The sequence below is a fragment of the Protopterus annectens genome, chromosome 4.part0 (assembly GCF_019279795.1).
Source record: "Protopterus annectens isolate FY-2018-M chromosome 4.part0, PAN1.0, whole genome shotgun sequence".
NCBI classification, from domain to species: Eukaryota; Metazoa; Chordata; order Ceratodontiformes; family Protopteridae; genus Protopterus; species Protopterus annectens.
The window spans coordinates 1,208,246,996-1,208,269,809 of NC_056733.1; the positions used below are offsets into that span (position 1 = coordinate 1,208,246,996).

A 22,814-nucleotide genomic window follows, 5' to 3' on the forward strand; every position below is an offset into this window, starting at 1 on the left:
GGAGTGTCAGAGAAGTATGTAAGAGTGGTACAGGATATGTACGAGGGTAGTGTGACAGCGGTGAGGTCTGCGGTGGGAGTGATGGATGCATTTAAGGTGTAGGTGGGATTACATCAAGGATCAGGTCTGAGCCCTTTCTTATTTGCAATGGTGATGGACAGGTTGACAGACGAGATCAGACAGTTGTCCCCGTAGACTATGATGTTTGCAGATGACATTGTGATCTGTAGTGAGAGTAGGGACCAGGTGAAGGAGACCCTGGAGAGGTGGAGATATGCTCTAGAGAGAAGAGGAATGAAGGTCAGCAGGACTAAGACAGAATATATGTCTGTGAATGAGTGGGAGGATTGAGGAATGGTGAGGATGCAGGGAGTAGAGGTGGTGAAGGTGGATGAGTTTAAATACTTGGGATCAACAGTTCAGAGTAATGGTGAGTGTGGAAGAGAGGTGAAGAAGAGAGTACAGACAGGATGGAATGGGTGGAGAAGAGTGTCAGGAGTGATTTGTGACAGACGAGTACCAGTAAGAATGAAAGGGAAGGTCTACAAGAGGGTAGTAAGACCAGCTAGGTTATATGGGTTGGAGACAGTGGCATTGACAAAAAAGGCAGGAGTCAGAGCTTGACGTGGCAGAGCTGAAGATGTTAAGATTTGCACTGGGTGTGACGAGGATGGACAGGATTAGTAATAAGTATATTAGAGGATCAGTCCAGGTTGGAAGGTTTGGAGACAAAGCCAGAGAGGCAAGATTACGTTGGTTTGGACATGTGCTGAGGAGGGATGCAGAGTATATTGGGAAAAAGATGCTAAGGATGAAGCTGCCAGGTAACAGGAAAAGAGGAAGGCCTAAGATAAGGTTTATGGATGTGGTGAGAGAAGGCATGCAGGTGGTTGGTGTGACAGAGCAAGATGCAGAGGACAGGAAGAAATGGAAACAGTTGATCCGCTGTGGCGACCCCTAAGGGGAGCAGCCGAAAGAAGAAGAAGAAGAAGTTACCCCCATTATTTTTGGCTTTGTCCAGATTTTTTGCTCTAAGAGGTTGAAGATATATGGTGCCAGTGTAAGAGAATTTACATTTTCCAAATAGAATCCCAACTTCTTTTCTCACTATTTATGTCACTTGGATTTCTTTCTAGCATATGTTATTGAACATTTCCCATGTTCAATGCCTACAAAAGGTAGACATTTGAACTGTACTGTGTTCATCAGTTCATAAGTTAATTTTATATCATTCTACCCCTGAAGCTATCCAGGAATGCTGACTCCTCAAAATGTTGGTTATAAACTTGAGGGCCCTTCCATTCATCTAATTTATTCTGAAAAAAAAACATTAATGCATTTCCATCCTTATCCAATTTGCCAATTTGTTGCATAAAATAGGTCTTTTCTGTGTTATATGGTTCTCTTGCCAATGTCCTTTCATCCTTTTAGCTTGAAATTACAAGTATGTCAGAGTTTTAATGTTGGCGTTTACTTCTAAATTGTGAATCATTTGTAGCATATCATCTTTGAATGCATTGTATGCATTAACTTTTCTCTGATGTGTCGGTAGTGAACTGTAAAATGTTTTAACTTTTGACATCTGTCATTTCAAAGATATTATTTTCTTCATGAATTTTTCTCTGTACTGATTCTAATCTAGTTACTAATTTTTTTTTTTTTAAATATAGAAAGCATTATATTCCAAGATGGGTCTGATGTATGTTTCATGCAGCTCAACCATATACTTTTCTTGTCTTAAGGAGATGGTTTTCCTACTAGACCTAGCTGTTCCATTGCTTTTGTCGCTCTTTAATTAACACAATTTGTAAATGCCTGGCTACATGTTATTATTATAATACCCACATTCTTGTATTCATAGATGGCGCAGTGGTGCAGCGGTAGCATTGTCGCCTCACAGCAAGAGGTTCTCCGGTTCAATTCTTGGCTGGGGTGCCTTCTGTGCGGAGTCTGCATGTCATCCCTGCGTTCATGTGGGTTTCCTCCCATGTTACAAAGACATGCATCTGGAGCCCTTCTCCCTGGGCCTCCGCTGAAAATTGGCTTTGTTCCAAGTCGGACTTTCCCAGTTAACAAATGTTAAATTAAATTAAAAATGTACTTCTAATGGTATATTGTAATAATACTGGTTGTTTTGGTATCTTTTTGAAATATATTTTACCTTTATGCAAACTAAATTTAATATTAGTTTCTCTGCCCATTTTTTCTATCTTAGGCAAGTATCTATTCATATCCCCATAACACTTCAGCTTTCTGTGGATTTGTTCATCCAGAATTTATTGCAAAATGGAATTTGCAATAAATAGCTAAAAAAAACTAAGTTACATAATAATAAACCCAATACCGATCCCTGTGGGGCTCCCTATGTCACATATAAAGGTTTAGAACTCTGTCCTTGTATTGTATATTCACTGATTTATATTTTAATCAATAAAAGGTGTTATGATCTACTAAGTGATCTGTGTTTTCCTGTTTATATTTTCAAATGATTTCATTTTTTCAGTAAGCTCCCATCACTTTGAATATCTGTCTATCCTGGTCATCATCTGACCCATTTGTTCATATGCCCCACTTGGTGCAGCAGTCCATATTACAATCTGTAGGGGTTCTACCTTTCCAGGTAGGAATACCACTCATTGTTATTAGCATCATTTCAGTGTAAAGAGACAGAGTTAGTTGATATTCTTTATGCGTTATATGCATGCTAAGATTTTTTATTCGTGCTAAATGTCCCCACCCATTATGAATTCAGGCTATGATGCAATGCACGTTGTGGTATGCATGCAGTGGCACCAGTGTTCTTTAGACACCTCTGCATTGTCAGATGCTATGTCCTGCTGCTATGTGTTCCTTTGATTCTGAGACCCTGTGTCTTTTACCTCCACAAGGAGTCACTCAAAATGCTGATATCCTGTTATACCCCTAACCTGAGATAGGAGGAAGAGCAGTGGACACTTCCCAACTTCTCTGGCCAACTCCCATCAGACACACTGCTGAAACTCAAATCCTAATTACTAGTTCTGTAGTAAGTGCTTCATCACTTTGCACCATGGAGCAAACCGTTAAGAACTTAGCACTATGATGTTTCACCTCATTAATAAAAGGACCAGTTTTATACTAATCTATTTTGCATACAAGGCTACTACACTTATATAATCATGAATGTGTATGTGCATGTGTGTGCATATGAAAAAATGGAATCAAATTGTTGCATAGTTTTATATTAGGGTATCACATGAATTATGTTGTTCTTAATGTATTTCAGTCAGTATCACAGAGCTTTCAGTCTAATGTCACATATATAACTTAGATATTTGAATCCTGCTTATGAAATGACATGCAGTTTTGTTTTTTGTCCAGGACAGAGAAAAATTAATTAGACGCAAGAGACATAAAAGAAGTTCAAAGCCAATCAAGGTAAATATTTTTTTTGCTGACTATGACATGTTATGTATCATAAAAATGTAGTCACACCCCTGCAGTTTGGGTTATGGTGGCACTACTCTGCTCTGGTATATTTAAAGTTTTATTAATAGTAACTGCTGTAATTTTAGCAAATGCATTGAGAAACACTACATACAGGTTTAATGTCCTACAGCATAACATATGGGCATTTATTAATGTTAACTAACATGCCTTTTGTGCGGCAGATTGTCAGAAGACAAGCTCATATCTCATATCAGTCAATATAGCACTTAGCCCTCTATGGATCTTTCTTTCATCAGCGAACAACAAGCAAGAAGACATACACACTAACTACCTGCTCTAAGGGTCCTAATAGCCACAGGATGAGTATTCAAAAAAATCCAGTCAGAAGTAGTTTTTTGGCTTGGCTGGGCAGTGCCATCCTGACCTTATACTAGAATCACAATGCTTGGCAAAAATGGTGTGATTGGCATGATTCCATCTTTATGCCATACAGATTGTATTATGATGTAAAATAAACCACAGTGCTTTGCAAGAATGAAGCGTGTTTGGCAGGATTATATCTTTATACTATGCACAGCGGTGGTGGTGCTGTGGTAGCATTGTCGCCTCACAGTACGACGTTGTCCTGTTCGATTCTCAGCTAAAGCGTCTTCTATGTGGAGACATGCATGAATGGGCATACCTTCGTTGAAGGTTGTGCGTCAGAGCTGGCAACTCGGCACGTAAAAATCTACTGCCAGTCATTAGCGGACTGGAGTTCCACTGTGGCAGCCCCTAACTGGGAAAAGCCGAAAGACACAAAAACATATCTTTATACTATGCAGATTGTATTCTGTAACCTGCATAGTCCATTTGACTAATTCCAACTCCATGTTAAGCATACGTTTACAGCTAAAGATATATTAGTTTCTCTGCTGATCTCTTGAAGTCTATTAGGGATCTTTGTGTATATCTTTATTTATTAACTCTTCTTAACATTCTTGCAGAAAAGAAAAGGAAAAAGTGCTTTAATTTTCTTTGTTCCTGTGCAGTGATACCCTTTAGTCCGTGTATTACAGTAGCAGGTCAGCCAGCACATTAGTATTATTGCTAAGCACACACAATAGCACAAACATACACACTGGAATAGGTCCCAGATTTACACCCTTTTTTTTTACACGTTAATCTTTCTCCTGGAAGTAGCAGTTACAGTCTTGAAATTGCAAGAACATGAGGTGAAATATTTCAGTTGGAACTTTTATCTTTTATATGAAATACTTGTGCCTTTATTTTGTATCAAAAATTGGGCCCACAGATTAATATTTATAAAGGTATATTTACCAGGGTAGTGCACTGATCAATACTGACCAATTTCAGGTTCATCCCAGGTGAAATGCAAAACATTTCACAAACAAAAATACAGAAATCTAAGTAATAACAGAGTAGTTTACACTAATTACATAAAAAACAGTGTATATACATTCTAGTGAACAAGCACAGGGCAATGTACATTCAAGCAGAGTGTAATGTATAATATATATATTAGTTTCTAAGAGGGTCAGTCTTCAGTAAATCTTGAGACAGGAGAAGAGATTTGAAGAGAAGATAGGTGACTTAGGTGATATGGCCTGTGTTGAAACAGGAATATTTGGCTTGGATGAAGAAGTTATTTTTGAGTAACATTATGATTTTGGAATAAGTGTTGATTTCCCTTAGGCCAATGTGCGGAGTTTGGCTTTAGAGGTAATAAGCACAAGTTATCATTTATTTATTTTATTTATTTAATTTCTTTTTGCCTCAAGGGTTGCCTAACAGTCCGTTTGCTAATATGTATCTCCAAAGACTGTACAGTGGCATGTATCAATAAATTAATACATGGAAATGGAAATAAATGGGGTAGACTACATTTGAAAATGAAGGTTAAACATCTGTCTAAATGGCATAGTACTCACATTCTGTGCTCACATTTTAAACAAAGCTGTTTTCCATCTTGTATGGCACACAACTATAGTTTTTCATAGCTCATCCAAAAAGGGTTCTACACAGAAGCAACACAAAAATGCAGGTTTTGAACAACCATATTTGTCGAGTGTTTTGAAAGAGGTTGCATGAATTAGGATAAAAAGACAAAGTGCTTTGAACAGTTCTGGTTCTGTATCATAATTATGGCCATATATCTCAGTATAGCTACCCCTTACAAAACTTTGAAACTGTGGATTATTTTAACTCCAGATTTTAATGTTCCCAGTTATGCTATACCATCCCATATGGATTGAGTGTGGTTCAGAAAAAGTAATTTTATTGAATCTCCACATCTACCATAAAAAAACTCTTACAATAACTAAAACCTGGCTCCAATGCCCCAGATGAAGTCCCCTCCTACTTCTTGAAAATTGCTGCCGATATAATCATCCTGCCCATCACTATACTAATAAATCGGTCTATCCTACAATGCCACGTCCCCCAACTTTGGAAGAAAGCCTTTATCATCCCTCTCCATAAAGGCGGCAATAACAATGACATTCCAAACTTTCGCCCTATCGCCATTCTGTCCTCTATTTCCAAACTACTTGAAAAGTGTGTCCATCAGCAACTCTTACCCTACCTGATCAACAACCAGCTTCTTACCCCCATGCACCATGGTTTTAGACCAGGCCATAGTACCTCCACAGCCCTACTCTCCTTCCTCGAAATAATCAACAAAGCCTGTGACTCTGGCCACATTGTATCCACTCTTTTCCTTGACCTCTCTAAGGCATTTGACACAATTTCCCACAACCTGCTTCTCACCAAACTCTCTAAACTTAACTTAAGCCCTACCTCTACCCAGTATTTCTCAAGCTACCTGACAAACAGGCAACAAGCAGTTAAATGGAAAAAAGCTATATCACCCTTCCTCAGTACATCCACAGGCATCCCCCCAAGGATCCATTCTAGGCCCCCTATTATTCAATATATTCATAAATGATTTCTATCATGCCATCCCTCACTCCAGCCTCGTACAATACGCTGACGATTCTACTATAATCTGTCTCTCCCCTTCCCTTACAACTCTCAGTATTCTAACTCAAGCCACCTTCTTTGCCACTAACAGTGGATGCTCGATAACCATCTAGCCCTCAATGTTACCAAAACAAAACTCATGTTATTCAGTACCTCCAAAACCTCTTCCCTGACACACAATCCTTCATAATAACCAGCAAAATAATGCCACCCTAGAACTTGTCTCAGAAACAAAACTTCTAGGTGTTATTATCGATAATCATCTAAAATTTGAAAAGTATCTGCAATCAAATATCAAAAAGACCCACCAAAAACTTGGTATGCTTTACTGCCACAGACTCTTTCTCTCACCCACCACCAGGATAACTTTAGCCAGCACATACCTCATCCCATCCCTCTTATATGGTGCATCTATCCCTACCAGCCTACAAGCTTCCCTCAAATCAAACATCTCATCCTGTTATAACAAAATATCCAAATTTGCAGCAGGTCATAGAGCCTCTACACATCACTGCAATTCCCTTCACAAACTAAATTGGCTAGAACTACCAAACCTCCTCACATATACCCAGCTCATTCAAGCACACAAACTCATTCAGAACCCATCCCTCTGCCCCTCCCTTGCAAACACCTTTGAAATGCACAAACCAGAGAGAATCTTAAGATCCAATTCCCAAAACCTAATTAAATTACACAAACCAACACGTCCAGCAGGGAATCAACTAATGTCCTTCTCTCTTGCACGCCTCTGGAACTCTCTCCCTTCCTCCATCCGCATCACCAATAATCTCCCCTTCCTCAAAACCTCACTGCATTCTCACCTTACTTCACAATGGATATGTTCTTGCTCCCATCCTACCTAATTTTGACTACACTCACTTCCTAATTTGTTTATACTCATTTGCCGCCTATCACTACCTACTAAATTTCGTTATGTTTTGCAATATATCTCAAGGAATCTACTAACTACTACAAAATTATCTCAATTGTAAACACTTTTCTGTATATATACATATATATGTATATTAAAAATGTGTGTGTGTGTGTGTGTGTGTGTGTGTGTGTGTGTGTGTGTGTGTGTGTGTGTGTGTGTGTGTGTGTGTGTGTGTGTGTGTGTGTGTGTGTATATATATATATATATATATATATATATATATATATATATATATATATATATATATATATATATATATATATATATATATATATATATATCTATATATATATAGTGTTCCGCTGTGGCGGCCCCTAACCGGGAAAAGCCGAAAGAAGAAGATAAATATTCCCTCTCTGTCTTATGAAACATATTTTTTTAAATGTCTACCATTGCATTTGTGTACTATTGGATTTGTACTATGGACCATATGTAAGTGAGCAATATGTATATCTCTTATTTGAAATGTATTTCATGTATTTGTGCTTCTTTCACTATCTATTTATATTTTTCTGGAACTTTTCTCCCCAGGACTCCATTGAAAATGGGCTCCAGTGGCCCAATGGACTATCCTGGCAAAGAAACTGCAAATAAATAAATAAATAAATGAAATTTCATTTACTGCAGCTTCTAAAATGGGCTGCCAAAAAAAAAACAATAATCTTATAATCTCATTACAAAACCCAAATTGCTATGTATGTATCAGAAGTAGTTATTCTTGTAAAGTAAATATAACAAATCTTATGGCTGTACATTTTACCACTGCCATTGAATCATTTCTGTGTTACACTACACTTCAGAAATATGGCATTCGAAAGGTCACATGTTTGATTAGTTGGTTTTATTGAAGCTTAGTTTGAAAAATAGACTGCACGCCGGGCTGGCAACTCGACACTGTAAAACTACACTGCCAGTCATGAGCAGACAGGTGATCCGCTGTGGCGACCCCTAACCGGGAGAAGCCAAAAGAAGAAGAAGAAGTTTGAAAAACAGACTGCCAGACATCCATCTGATGTTCACCTCATATAGATAATAATTCCTGTTTTTCTTAGCCTAATCAAAATATGCTTTTACATTTGTCACGCCGAACATGGTTAAGAAGTTAATGAAACTATTGTCTTGTGCGGGAATAAAGCATTTCCTTAGTAAGGTTTATGAAAAGGGGCTAATGTGATTAATAGGTTGATAACATGATTACTTCAGTCAGAAATAAAAGCATTGAGGTGTTCTGTAATAGTATCCTTTCTTGCTTCTTTTGTAAACTGTTTTGAGTCCTGCAGTCAGATACAACTAGGAGTTCTCTATTTTGGAATACTGCACATGTAGAGATATACAGGCAGGAGCTCTGTGTCCTGGAATACTGAACATGTATGAGATGTACAGGCAGGAGCTCATTGTCCTGGAATACTGCACATGTAGAGATGTACAGACAGGAGTGCTGTGTCCTGGAATACTGCACATGTAGAGATGTACAGACAGGAGTGCTGTGTCCTGGAATACTGCACACGTAGAGATGTACAGACAGGAGCTCTGTGTCCTGGAATACTGCACATATAGAGATGTACAGACAGGAGCTCTGTGCCCTGGAGTACTGCACATGTAGAGATGTGCAGACAGGAGCTCTGTGTCCTGGAATACTGAACATGTAGAGATGTACAGACAGCAGCTGTGTGTCCTGGAATACTGCACATGTAGAGATGCACAGACAGGAGCTCTGTGTCCTGGAATACTGCACATGTAGAGATGTACAGGCAGGAGCTCTGTGTCCTGGAATACTGCACATGTAGAGATGTACAGACAGGAGCTCTGTGTTGTGGAATACTGCACATATACGAGATGTACAGGCAGGAGCTCTTTGTCCTAGAGTACTGCACATGTAGAGATGTACAGACAGGAGTTCTATGTCCTGGAATACTGCACTTGTAGAGATGTACAGACAGGAGTTCTGTGTCCTGGAATACTGCACATGTAGAGATGTACAGACAGGAGCTCTGTGTCCTGAAATATTGCACATGTAGAGATGTACAGACAGGAGCCATGTGTCCTGGAATACTGCACATGTAGAGATGTACAAACAGGATCTCTGTGTCCTGGAATACTGAACATGTAGCTATGTAAAGACAGGAGCTCTTTGTCCTGGAATACTGCACATGTAGAGATGTACAGACAGGAGCCATGTGTCCTGGAATACTGCACATGTAGAGATGTACAGACAGGATCTCTGTGTCCTGGAATACTGAACATGTAGAGATGTGCAGGCAGGAGCTCTGTGTCCTGGAATACTAAATATGTTTGAGATGTACAGACAGGAGCTCTATGTCCTGGAATACTGCACATGTAGAGATGTACAGACAGGAGCTCTGTGTCCTGGAATGCTAAATATGTACGAGATGTACAGGCAGGAGCTCTGTGTCCTGGAATACTGTATATGTACGAGATGTACAGGCAGGAGTTCTTTGTCCTAGAATATGGCGGATGTCTGAGATTTGCAGACAGGAGTTCTCCATCTTGGAGTACTGTAGATGTCTGTGATGTACAGACAGGAGCTCTCTGTCTTGGAATACTGCACATGTAGGAGATGTACAGACAGGAGTTCTCGGTCTTGGAATACAGCACATGTAGCTGATATACATAAAGGAGTTGTCCGTCCTGGAATACTGCACATGTAGGAGATGTACAGACAGGAGTTTTCCATCTTGGACTTCTGCACATGTAGGAGATGTAGAGACAGGAGTTCTCCATCTTGGAATACTCCGCATGTAGGATATATAGAGACAGGAGTTCTCTATCCTGGAATACTTCAGATTTCCGAGCTGTACAGACAGGAGTGCCCTGTCTTAGAATACTACAAATGTAGGAGATGTTGCATGAAGTGTCAAAAGGATAGAAAGCTACACATTAGAGGAAAGAAAACATCAATAAGCAGTATGCAAATGTATAAATCTGTACAGAAGTTAGGGTTTTAAGTAAGTGTATTTTTTGGTAAAGATACAGCCAAGATACTGGGGATGAAAGTGTTTTTAGATTTTCAGACATATATGCATGTCTGCACTTTGAACATGTGATTGAACCTGCACACACACACACACACACACACACACACACACACACACACACACACACACACACACACACACGGTTTAGTCAGGCTTGTTATTTCCTCTCAGAGAAGCAATATTGCCATAAAGGGTTTAGAAATGTCTAGGTAAATTTAGGGCACAGATTTAAATGGCTGACTTTGCTAGTGTAACTTTCCAATGGATTTCGGGCTAGCTGAATATCTACCAGTGTTGATTTGTGCCAGGAGATCCCATTGAATTATCAGCAGGTAACTATGACCCTATCTGTTAAGAAATGTGCTTCAGTTAATCTCACTTTCTTTTCTGTTTTGATGATCCTTGAAACAAACCGGGACCTTACAGAAAATTTTGCATGTGCATTAAAAGAAAAAGAAAGAAAGCCTGCTTCCAGGTACACAGTGACCTTGATTTGACATGCTCTTGCATGTGTTCTTTCAAATGTTAAAAAAAAAAAAAAAAAATCAAAATTTAGAAATACCAAATTGCAGTCACTTAGATTGGTAATAGAGAGAAGGAACAGCTAGATAGCCTTTTTCAGAAGATAAGGTTGTGTTCAACAATTTTATTTTAATTCTCCTGTACAAAAATGTACGTTTCTGTATGTTTAATTATCTTTGTGATTTACATAATTGTAAGTAAAGTATTATATTATTTCACTACAAATGTGTATTTGTGTCTGGATGATTACTGAAGTGTGTAGTGGTAATTGCTGATTTTTGATACACCTGCCCATACTAGTAGGATATTTATTTTAACAGTGACTAGTAATTTGGCTTCAGAGTGCCAGATTTGTCTGCCTGATGGAATGTGGTACTATAGAAGCAGGAGGGGATGGTGGTACTGAAAAGGTATTATTAGCCCATCCTGGAAATCATTGTGTGTGTGTGTGTGTGTGCTATTTGTAAAGGTAATGCTGCAATGCACTCAGCTTTTGCTCCCTCCTGATACTTTGTGAAGCTTATCTGGGTACAGCAGCTAGTGGTCATGCCAAGGTAGCAGTGAACAGTAGCTGTATGTGCTTAAGTCTCTTCCTGACAAGTACTAGCACTGTTAAATGTGGTTTGGATGACTAGCATCACATGTGACATGTTACACAAAAGCCACCGTTGCAGGAATTTCATACCTGCACAAATGCAGCTGAACACTCCTGTCTGTAGTCGAGAATAAAAGTGAACAACTAGAACATTATAATGTTATGAACTGGATAAACTATCAAGATCAGTAACCAGAGTTATTACTCGGATTTTATATGGAAGCATCGCCAGTTCATGGCTGCTGCATCGCTGTACATAGGCCAGCTGTACTTACTAATTTACGTGTGATACTGTGATACTGGCACCCAATACTGTGTTTTGGGTGATACCAGGTGTCTAGATGACAGTATACACAGTGTGTGAGCCCAAGACACAGGAACATCATGTTGACAGATTTAAAGGCCAACAAGTTTTACATCTACTGCTATTACTGTAATTATGTATGTTCTTCGTGTTTCACTGTTGCAGTCATCACATTTGGGTTATTTGCTTGCAGTAGCTCTCAGTCGGCCTGATTATCAAAGTCTTGGGTCCTGCATCGGTTCCTGTCTCATCTTCCATGGTGTCAGGTAGTCAGGGGTATAAAGCATGCAGCCAATGCCATTACATCAGTCTTTCTTGCCGTGCAGTGCCCGAAGCAGAAGCATTTCGCAAGTGCTGGTCGGCCGACTCCTGAAATTTTCGTTTTCGAGTTTCAGAACCAAAGTCTTCAACTTAGCTAAGTACCCCGTTGGGGAAACTTTTTCTTGCTCTAAACTGATGTCAGTAAAAGTCAATAATTGTATTTCTTGTGGAAAGCAAATACTTCATAAAGATTTTCATTCGTATTGTATTCCTTGCCTAGGCCCTGACCACGACGTACATCGCTGTCGGTTTTGCGCCTTATTTAAGCAACAAACTATTTGTCGTCGGTATATTTATGCTTCTATATTTTTGGTACTCAGTTCAATTACCCAGAAATGGCTTCAGTAAGCCAGCCGACTACTGATATTCTGAAAACACGCAAAGATAAAGACAGAGACAGACTGCAAAGGTCCAAAGCTGCCGATGATGCTTCTCCTAAGCTAGTCGCCAGTTCACTGGTACTCAGTGAGGCGCTGTCGCAGCCCCTGATACCTGCTACTTCAGATTCACAGGCCTCTACTGAGACTCATTCAGAGTCCGGTATGCTGCGAGATGTTTCAACTGTGGAACCTGCAGATGTCTCTACCTTGGATGGGTCCGGATTCGCTGAGCAGGCACCAACTTCTGAGGGTGTATTCAGGCCTACTGACATGCATATTAAACCAATGCCATCTTCTTCTTCAAGGCCTAAACCTCGATGCATGCCTAGAAAACCAATGACCAGACCGCATGATCAGGCCTCTATGCCTAAAAAACAAATGATAAGAATGGCCGAAGACCTTATTACATTAATCAGGGGAAGCCAACCTCACCCCTCTAAGAGACCTAGGACTGAGTTTGCTTATGATTCTTCTGATCAGGATACTGAAATTTCTGTTTCCTCTGAGGACCAGGATTTACCCTTTTCTACCTATCAGGATTCTGATGCAGAGGACTCCATTCCGTCTGCTTCCCCTCCAGTGGATTTCTCTTTTGGTGAAACCTTGCATACTCTTAGAGAGCATTTTCGCTGGGAAAACCAGGATTACTCTGACTCTAAAAAGAGGCTTAGAGATTTCTTACTCCTGGCCCAACACAGGCCTTTAGCTACCCCCTCTCCGTAGTGGACATTGTTAATGCTTTTTCGGAATCTAACTTGGCCCCTGACTCTCTACCTCCTGCTCCCAGGAAACCAGATAGATATTACAGGGTTCCTGACTCTCACAAGTTCCTTTGTAAAAATCCTACTGCGGACCCTGAGATCATGTCACAGGGACCCAAGGGCATTAAGGCTACTACTGCCAAAAATCCTACTCCCTCTGATATAGATTCCAGGGCACTGGATAGATGGGGTAAGAAGGTATACACTTCTGCAACCTTGGCCATTAAGGCCTTAAACTGCCACTTTCATATGTTAAAGTATCAGTAGCATATTATTGGATTGCTTAAACACAAAATGATATTGATTCCTGACTGTGCTGTAAATAAAGATTTACAGGATTTAATGAATTCTGCTGAACAAGTTGGTAAACATACTTTGCAATGTGGTTTTGATTCACTAGAGGCATCTTGCAGAGCTGCTGTCACTGGGTCTGTACTTAGCAGGCATGCTTGGCTTAAGGAGTAATCTTTGCCAGATCATGTTAAAGCTAAATTGCTGAATGCTCCCTTAAACCAGGACCGCCTGTTTGGCAAAAAAGCAGAAGAAATACTTAAAAAGATGGAGGAAAAAGCTAAATCTATGCAAACTGTTAAAGATTTCCTGTAAGTACAGCCTCCCAGATTTAGTAGGCATTGGCCCTCTATGAATTGGTCCTTTCCTGCCTCTTCCAGGCCTTCTCAGTCCAAACCCAGAACCAGCAGAACACCCAGGCTTCAGTCCCAAGGTACTCACAGGACTAAGCAGTGGGGGGCTCCCACTCCCAAAACAGGGAGTAGTAAGACTCCCCCTATAGTAAACTGTCTCAGTGACTTAACTTTAAAACTTCCAAGCCCTGCTCAACTGACTGCTCCTTTAGGGGGAAAGATTGCCCTGCAGGCAAAAAATTTGAAACTCATTACACAGGACAAATGGGCTTTAAATATAGTTTCCCAAGGATACAAATTCCACTTTCACACCTTACCAACCCTAAACGGTTGGCCAGATCTACCCCCAAATTAGTGGGCAGAGGGTCGAAAGCAAGTTCTCTCCCTCTTAAGTATCAGGGCTATTCAAACTGTCCCAGAAGAGGAAAGGGGACAAGGTTTCTACTCAAGACTTTTCCTGGTTCCAGAAAAGACATCTCCTGGCATCCTATCCTGGACCTCTCTATTCTAAACACATTTTTGATGATCCCAAAATTCAAGATGCTAACTCTTCACCAGTTACTTCCTATGCTAGGCAAGGATGCCTGGTTGGCAACATTGGATTTAAAGGAAGCCTACCTGCACATCCCTGTTAGGGAATCCTGCAGAAGATACCTACACTTCAAAGCAGGCTTCATGCACTGTCAGTTTTCTGCACTGCCCTTTGGCTTATCTACTGCGCCCAGGGTATTCACAAAGTGCCTAGCTCCAGTCATTGCATTTAGCAGGCAAAGAAATATTCATGTATACCCATACCTGGATGATTGTCTAATTCAGGCAGAAAGCCAGGACATACTATTGAATCATCTGGTGTTTGTACAAAAATTGCTAGCTTCTCTGGGGTACACCATAAATGAAAAGAAATCACATCTTGTACCCTGCCAACAAATTGTATTCCTGGGAGCAAGCTTGAACACAACTTCCCAGATAGCATAACTCATGCCAGAGAAACAAGTTCATTTGACAGCCTACTTCAAAGTACTGGCCACCAAGACCCTGCTATCTGCAAGGCAAATACTGCAAGCCTTGGGGTTTGGCCTCTCCCTCTCTCCTCCTAATTCACATGACTGCATGCAAGACTACAATGGTATCTAAAAAATCTAAAAATTGTATTGTTTTCTCAGATATAGAAGCAAATGATTCAATCTATACCTTCATACACCTGTCTACAGATTTGGTTCCTTTGTGGCTAGCACAAAACCACCAAAACAAGGGACTTCCATTCACTCTACCTCCTGCAGCCCAAACCCAAACAACAGGCATAAAAGACTATGCATGGGGGGCTCACTTGGCGGGGAAGTGCATTCAGGGCAAATGGAACCCAAGTCAAATGCACCTGCATATCAATCAAAAAGAAATGTTAGCTGTACAGAATGCTCTGACAGCCTTCAAGGACCACATTCTTCCAGGACAATTAATGGTAAAGACGGACAACACCACTATTATGTGGTACATAAACAAGCAGGGGGGGAACCCACTCATACCCTCTCTGCAGACTAGCCATGGCTCTGTGGAACACAGCCTTTGGCTACCAAGTGCACCTACAGGCTCAATTCCTGCCAGGAAAGCTAAATACACTGGCAGATGAACTAAGCCGAAATCTCATGGAACCACGAGTGGAAACTGGAACCAAAGATATTCAACATGTTGAGAAACAAATGGGGGAGCCCAGAGATAGACCTGTTTGCTTCCCTCCCAGAACTGCCAATTGGACAAATTCTGCACAAGGACTTCCCAAAAACAAGCTTGGAAAGTGGATGCTCTGTCTTTCACCTGGAAAAACGTATCAGTTTATGCCTTTCCTCCTCTGCCTCTCCTCTCCAAGGTACTACTAAAGATCAAACAGGACAAACCAAGGACGATACTGATTGCACCAAACTGGCCACGCCAACACTGGTACCCCCTCTTGCGCAGTGTATCACTGCTGGCACCATGGCACCTGCCTCAAACCCCTACCCTGATGTCCCAGCAGGAGGGCCAGATTGTGCACCCTCAGCTTCAAACCCTGAACCTGGCAGCCTCGCTAATTACCTGATCTCGCCATTACCATCCCTCAGTAAGCAAGTGTTGGATGTCATTCTGGAGGCAAGGAGGCCTAGTGCTAGAAAATCTTATGTTGACAAATGGAAAAGATTCTGTTCCTGGAACCAAACTCAGGGGATGGGAACAGCAATGCCCAATTTACCTCAGATTCTTCAATATTTAACTCAGATGCTCCACAAGGGACTTTCCTTTTCCTCCATCAAAAGTCATGCCTCAGCCATTTCAGCTCATTACAACACAGAACCACCCCTCTTCTCTCATCCACTGCTCAAGCAGTTCCTCAGTAGGGCCAAAAACTAAGGACCACCCAGGAGAGCCCCAAATCCAGCCTGGGACCTTAACTTTCTATTGGAAAAACTCGCTCTCCCTCCTTTTGAGCCAGCTGCAAATGCAGAGTTAAAATTCCTTTCTTGGAAAACAGCCTTCCTTTTAGCAATCACTTCAGCAAGAAGGGTGTCTGAATTACAGGCCCATATGGCAGTGGAGGCTTTCATCATCTTTCATGCAGACAAGGTGTCCCTCAGGACCAATACCTCTTTCATGCCTAAGGTGGTATCCAGTGTGGCTCTTAATCAGTCCATTCATTTGCCAACCTCAGAACAAAGGGGAACGTATACTGCACTCCTTAGATGTGCACAGACAACTTGTATTTAACTTGGACATGACTAAATCTCTCAGGAAATCTGAATAACTGCTGGTTGCATTTGCTGCAGGGGCAGAGGGGAAGGCCATTTCAAAACAAACCATTTCTAAATGGATAGGCCATTGCATTAATTTCTGCTATAAGCACCATGGAAAACCTACCCCACAGGGTATAAGACCACATTCAACCAGGGCTGCATCTACCTCCACAGCCTTTCTCAGAGGTGTCCCTAACAGGGACATCCTAGAAGCTGCTACCTGGAGTTCTGTACATACTTTCACCAAGCATTACCATTTGCCAATTTTCTCTAAATCCAGAGCTGGCTTTGCCACTGCAGTCTTGCAGGGCCTTATAGCTAGTCCTAATGCTATCTAATTTCGTCCTCTCATCCTTAGCTTTGGGAATCTACCCAAATGTGATGACTGCAACATTGAAACATGAAGAACATAGTACAGTTGTGTACACTTACCATAAATGTAGATGTTCGAGTGTATTCACTGTTGCAGTCCTGGTTATCATCCCTCCAGCCCTCTGACTTCTGTTGGCTATACCTCTATTCGTGTTTACTAAGCTTAAAGCTTTTTGGTGTATTTGCTTTTTTGTTGGAGGTGTAACCTTGTATATAATTGCTTCCCATTATGGGGGCACCTGACTTCTGGGGCAAGAAAAACTGATGTAATGGCATCGGCTGCATGCTTTATACCCCTGACTACCTGACGTCATGGAAGATGCAACCGATGCTGGATCCAAGACTTTGATAATCAGGCTGACTGAGGGCAACTGCAAGCAAAAAACCCAAATGTGATGACTGCAACAGTGAATACACTTGAACATCTACATTTATGCTAAGTGTACACAACTACTTTTTTTCTATGACAGCAGTACAAGACGTTATCCACGCACTCTCTGAATATAAGTTATGCATTAGGTATGCAACTGAAAAGCAGCAAGCTTGCCAGGTCTAATGGCATCATATGTACAGTATTTCAGTGCAACAAATTAATTCGAAATAAAAACAAATGCAGTTTCTAGACTAACAAATGGATTGCAGGCTCATGGGCAAGAAAACAACAGATCACTTATTGTGCTAGATATTGCATGACATTACAGTATCCAGCCATGTAATTCTGTTTATGTTTTTATTGTATGCATAAATTTTCATTATTCTAAGTTTAATTAAGGGGTAAAATTGCACCCTGCCTGCAGGGTAAGGATGAACTTTAACAGAAAGTAAAAGTGAAAAAAAAATGTCAATATTATGTTCACTGCAATGTGCAGTTAAGCATTCTGGCTTGCAGATGTGATCCTCAGATAGTCTACAAAAGACCAAACCAAATTCCCCCTGGCCTTCACCAGAGTACACCATGCTGCAAAAGGAAGTAAAATACCCTCTCCAAGGATGATGGAGCTAGCCATCAGTGCTACATCTCATCTTATGACCCCCCCACCCATGGCACAAGATGTATTAACTTTGTAATCCTGTTTTTTTTTTTTTTTCCCCACATAGGGTCATAGGTGTGTACTAGGCTAATGACCACTGGTGCCTTTATAAGCCTAGTAAACCATCTCAATTATATCCTACAAATTGTTGTGCCGTAAAGGTTATTTTAAGGGGCACATGCAAGCTAGGGCAAGATGTACAGGCTGCCTCTGTCCATCGGAGACGTAGTTGCAAGATCCAAGGTGTATTTCCAACTTCCCATCAACTAATCCAGGTTTCTCTTAAGTAGAGTTAGAGAAGAGCCCTGCTTCATGGAGAAGGGTAATTCTATGACAGACAATCCTGTCCCTCCAGTGTATCATATATATGTCACAAGCAAAGTTTAAATGCCTTGATTGAGTAATTTTATGCTGTTTATTTTGCAGAGGTGCAAAAGGTCCATCAGTGTGGGATGGGAAGATGTCTTGTATGCCAGACATAGAGCACCTCTCAACAGTGTGTAGGAACTAGAGTACAGAGATAGTACTTTCACGCAAACTGCATAGGACATGCTGTTTACACCCTTTGGTCTTTTTGTGAAGAAACTCTCTGGACATTACAGTTGTTGCATGTGCCTGGTCAGGTACATACTGAAGAGGGCATTTCATTCAATTGATGGGCCTGGTGAGGACTGAATACTGTGGAATGTTGACTTCCTTGAACCTTGGTGCCATGCCCTTGCTTATAAGTTGTGAAATATAGAATGATTTCCTTACTACCTTAGACGCATGTTGATTGAAAGCCAGATTACTATCTACATGCATACCTAAATGCCTGACTGCTGGTTCTACTCTTAAGGGTGTGCTGTTGATAAGATAATCTCCTAGGGTGGCTGACTTCCCAAAGGGTACTATTGTACATTTCTTGGCAATGCATTTTAAGTCATGGCTTTGGCAGCAGTTATTTGTTTGTGTTGGTCCTTTCTATAGGATGTTAATGTCTTGGGGGATTCTATGACTGCTTCAAATTTGCAATCATCTGCAAATATGGTCCACCAGAGGTCTTTGACATTGGCCTTGACTTCTGAGAAGTAGATGCCAAAAAGGAATAGACAACAGCATAGAGCCCTGGGAGACACCACTAGTGACTAGCCTCTGTATAGAGGTGGTCTCCCCTATTCTAACTTCCTGGGTCATATGTGAGAGCCAGATGGTATCCAGTGAGTAACAGAGGGGTTTATGCCTAACTATGTAAGCTTGTTTACAATGCCAGAGTGGGGTATTGTATCAAATGCCTTAGCCTGGTTAATGCAGGCCATATGCACCATTTTACCCTCATCCATTGCCTTGATTTCCTCCTCAAAGAAGTCCACCAGGTTGAGTAGGCATGATCTGCACTTGATCGAACCAAACTGGGCTAGATCCAGGGTCTGAAGGTTTTCCATAGCCTTACTAATTATTAATATACTATGCAAACTATACAAACTCCATCTAGCATCTACTACACACTCTCTCCTCACAAAAAAAAAACTACTTTGTTCTGGCGATATCCATCCCAACCGTGGCCCCTCTTCTCTCCCCAAAACTACCTCTACACTGCCCCCATCTTACTCCTCTAACAGTCACCAACCTCAGTCACAACAATCATCTCCATCCAAATACTTAACTATTTACTCATTGAATATTCAGAGTCTAGCAAATAAAGTCACTGAGCTGCACTCATGGATAGCTCTCAATACCCCTCACATCCCCTCCCTATCTGAAACCTGGCTCAAGCCACAAATCTCAAATAGTGAAATACTCCCACCAGGTTATAATATCTTCAGATCTGATAGACCTGTAAAAAAAGGTGGTGGCCTGGCCATCCTCTACTCAAAATTCTTAACCTCTCACCATACCCTTCCCCAATTCCTGACTTCCTCCCAGGTGAAATCATCATCCTTAACTGCCATCTGAATCTCCACAAAAAAACTTGCAATTGCCTCTATCTACCTTCCTCCTGGTAACAATCTGCACATTCTTGAAAACATCCTATCCTGGTTCTCCTACAACATACCATATGAGACACTTATCCTTGGTGATGTCAACATTGATTGGTCCAAACTCACAACTGACTCCCCCCAACTCAGTATCCACCTACACGGCTTCCACCAACTTATAATATCTCCCACTCGCTTCCATAAAAATTCCACTTCTAGCTCCATCATAGACTGGATCCTTACCAATTCCCCCCACCAATACCACAATCCCACCACCTTACCTGACTCCCTCAGTGATCATCTCCCTACCACCATCTTAAGACACTATTCCCATATTCCTAAACCCCACCTTATCAAAGACTGTCGAAAACTATCGACTTTCATTTCACCCCAATTTTACTCCATTCTCCACAACATAGATTGGTCCATCCTAAAACACCTCCCCCTAAACGATGCTGCAAGCACTTTCAATAGCATCTTCATGAATACTCTAAACTCCTTAGCTCCCTCTAGGAAGACCAGAGTAAAATCAAACCATGCTCCCTGGCTCTCCAAAGAGACTAGGTCCCTTATGAAACATAGAGATTATGCTTGGAAAACCTGGACTAAAACTAAACAACCACCTTTTTTTCAAAAATACAGACAACTGAGGAACCTTGCAAAAAAACATACAACTAATGACAAAAAGTTATACTATAGCTCTGCTCAGCTTAACAATAAATCCAATCCTCGAAAATTTTGGTTAACTCTCAACAACATCCTCTATCCTGGAAAGCCCTCTAATCCCTCCCCATACCCTAACTCTTTCTCTTAGGAAACAGCTACCCTCCTGAATAAACACTTTATCTCTTCTATCCAAAATCTGGTAACCTCTAAGCCAAACTCTACTTCGACACCCACCTCTCCAAGTCCCACTAACACAACTTTGTTTTCTTTTGAGCCAGTTCCCATTACTTACATCAAATCTCTACTACTCAAGCTAAAACCTTGCTCTCCTTCCACTGACAATCTATCTCCTATATTCCTCAAACTTGCTGCTGACTCAATTGCCTATCCTATATCTATACTAATTAATTGATCTATTCTGGAATCAACTGTCCCCAACCTTTGGAAATATTTCTTCACTATCCCTCTTCATAAAGGTGTAAACTCCACTGACCCCTCAAACTGCCAACCCATTGCCATTCTGTCTCCCCTCTCCAAGATATTAGAAAAATGTATTCACTCACAGCTTCTCAATCACCTCCTCACACACCACTTACTTACCCGTACCCAACATGGATTTTGTCCTCACCACAGCACCACCACTGCCCTCCTCTCCTTCACTCATATCATTGCAGAGGCCCTAGACAACAATAAACTAATTTCCTGTCTCTTCCTAGATCTCTCCAAAGCCTTTGATACTGTCTCTCATCCTCTACTACTATCCAAACTCGCAAATCTCCACCTATCCCCCTCCACACTTGCCTGGTTTAATAGTTACCTATCTGGCAGGGAATAATCTGTCAAATGGCTCCCAAGGCTCCATCTTGGGACCCCTTTTGTTTAACATCTTCACCAATGATCTTTACACCTCATGCAAAGAATCCTCCCTTATTCAGTATGCCGATGACGCCACACTTATATCAATCTCAAATAACATTCCTGAACTACACTCCCTGACCCAACAGGCCCTACTATCCATTGAACAATGGCTCTCTCACAACCTATTGATTCTAAATCCCAAAAAGACCTCCTACTTTTCCTTCCCCGTTCTCTTTCTCATCACAAAACATCCTTTTTTATTACATCTTGTAACAATACAAACATCCAACCTGACACCCACACAAAACTCCTAGGGGTCATTATCGATGACGAACTCAAGTTCAACCTAAACATACTCCAATATATAAAAAAAACAAACCAGAAACTAGGTCTGCTATATCGGAACAAAAAATTCCTAACCCCTGAATCTAGACTTACCCTGGGCCAGGCACTCCTCCTCCCCTTCCTCTTATATGCCGCCCCAGTTCTTACCAATATCCTGGCCTCCACTCTAAACAAACTGCAACAGACTTACCATAAAATAGCCAGATTCATTACTAACTCCCCATACAACTCACACCAGTGCATTTCTTTAAACTCTCTTCAATGGCTTGAACTTCCCCAGTTTCTGCTATCTTATCAGTTTCATATGCTACACTCTATTCTTTATAAACCATCCTTCTGTCCATCTCTATCTTCCTTAGTCTCCATCTGCATCCCGTCCAGGACCCTCTGTACTTCTAACCAACAATTACTTGATATCTACCACCCAAAAAGGTCAGTAGGCAAACTACTCTACACACACTCCCTTGCCCATGCTTGGAGCAAACTTCCCCTTTACTTACGTTTAGTCTCCCACACCTCACACTTTAAAAATGAACTAAAAGCTTATTTTCTCAATTCCAGAACCTGCCCTTGCCGTGACCCTACCTAGTCTTCCTTCCCTTTATGTACCCTCAAAAGGACCATACTTAGTACCTCATTACACCTCTCTCTCCAATGTGTCTACTATGCATTTGCACAATTTTATACAAACAAAAAATGTTTATTGTTGACCTATTGAACTATATCAATGTAAAATTGTTACTTAGCTTCTTTTTAATGCAACTTTAACTTTATGCATGTAACCCAACATATATGTGAATCATTTTGCTATAACTGCTATTATATCAATATTGTTTAAAATTGTACTTGTTTTAAAATGTATTACTGGAGCTTTTCTCCTTGGGTCTCCACTGAAAATGGGCCACAAGCCCAGTTGGACAAACCCGGTTAACAAATGTCAATAAATAAATAAAT

General features: G+C 40.9%; 1 protein-coding gene across 2 annotated transcripts in view; it reads left to right on the forward strand.

The window, feature by feature from the left end:
• The window catches only part of JAKMIP2 (janus kinase and microtubule interacting protein 2), a 1,408,623-nt gene that overhangs the window by 1,018,118 nt on the left and 367,691 nt on the right, over nt 1–22,814 (forward strand). For both annotated transcript variants that reach the window (XM_044069136.1, XM_044069137.1), the window contains exon 10: nt 3,361–3,417. In XM_044069136.1, the coding sequence (XP_043925071.1) occupies nt 3,361–3,417 (57 nt within the window). The remainder of the gene's footprint in view (nt 1–3,360; nt 3,418–22,814) is intronic.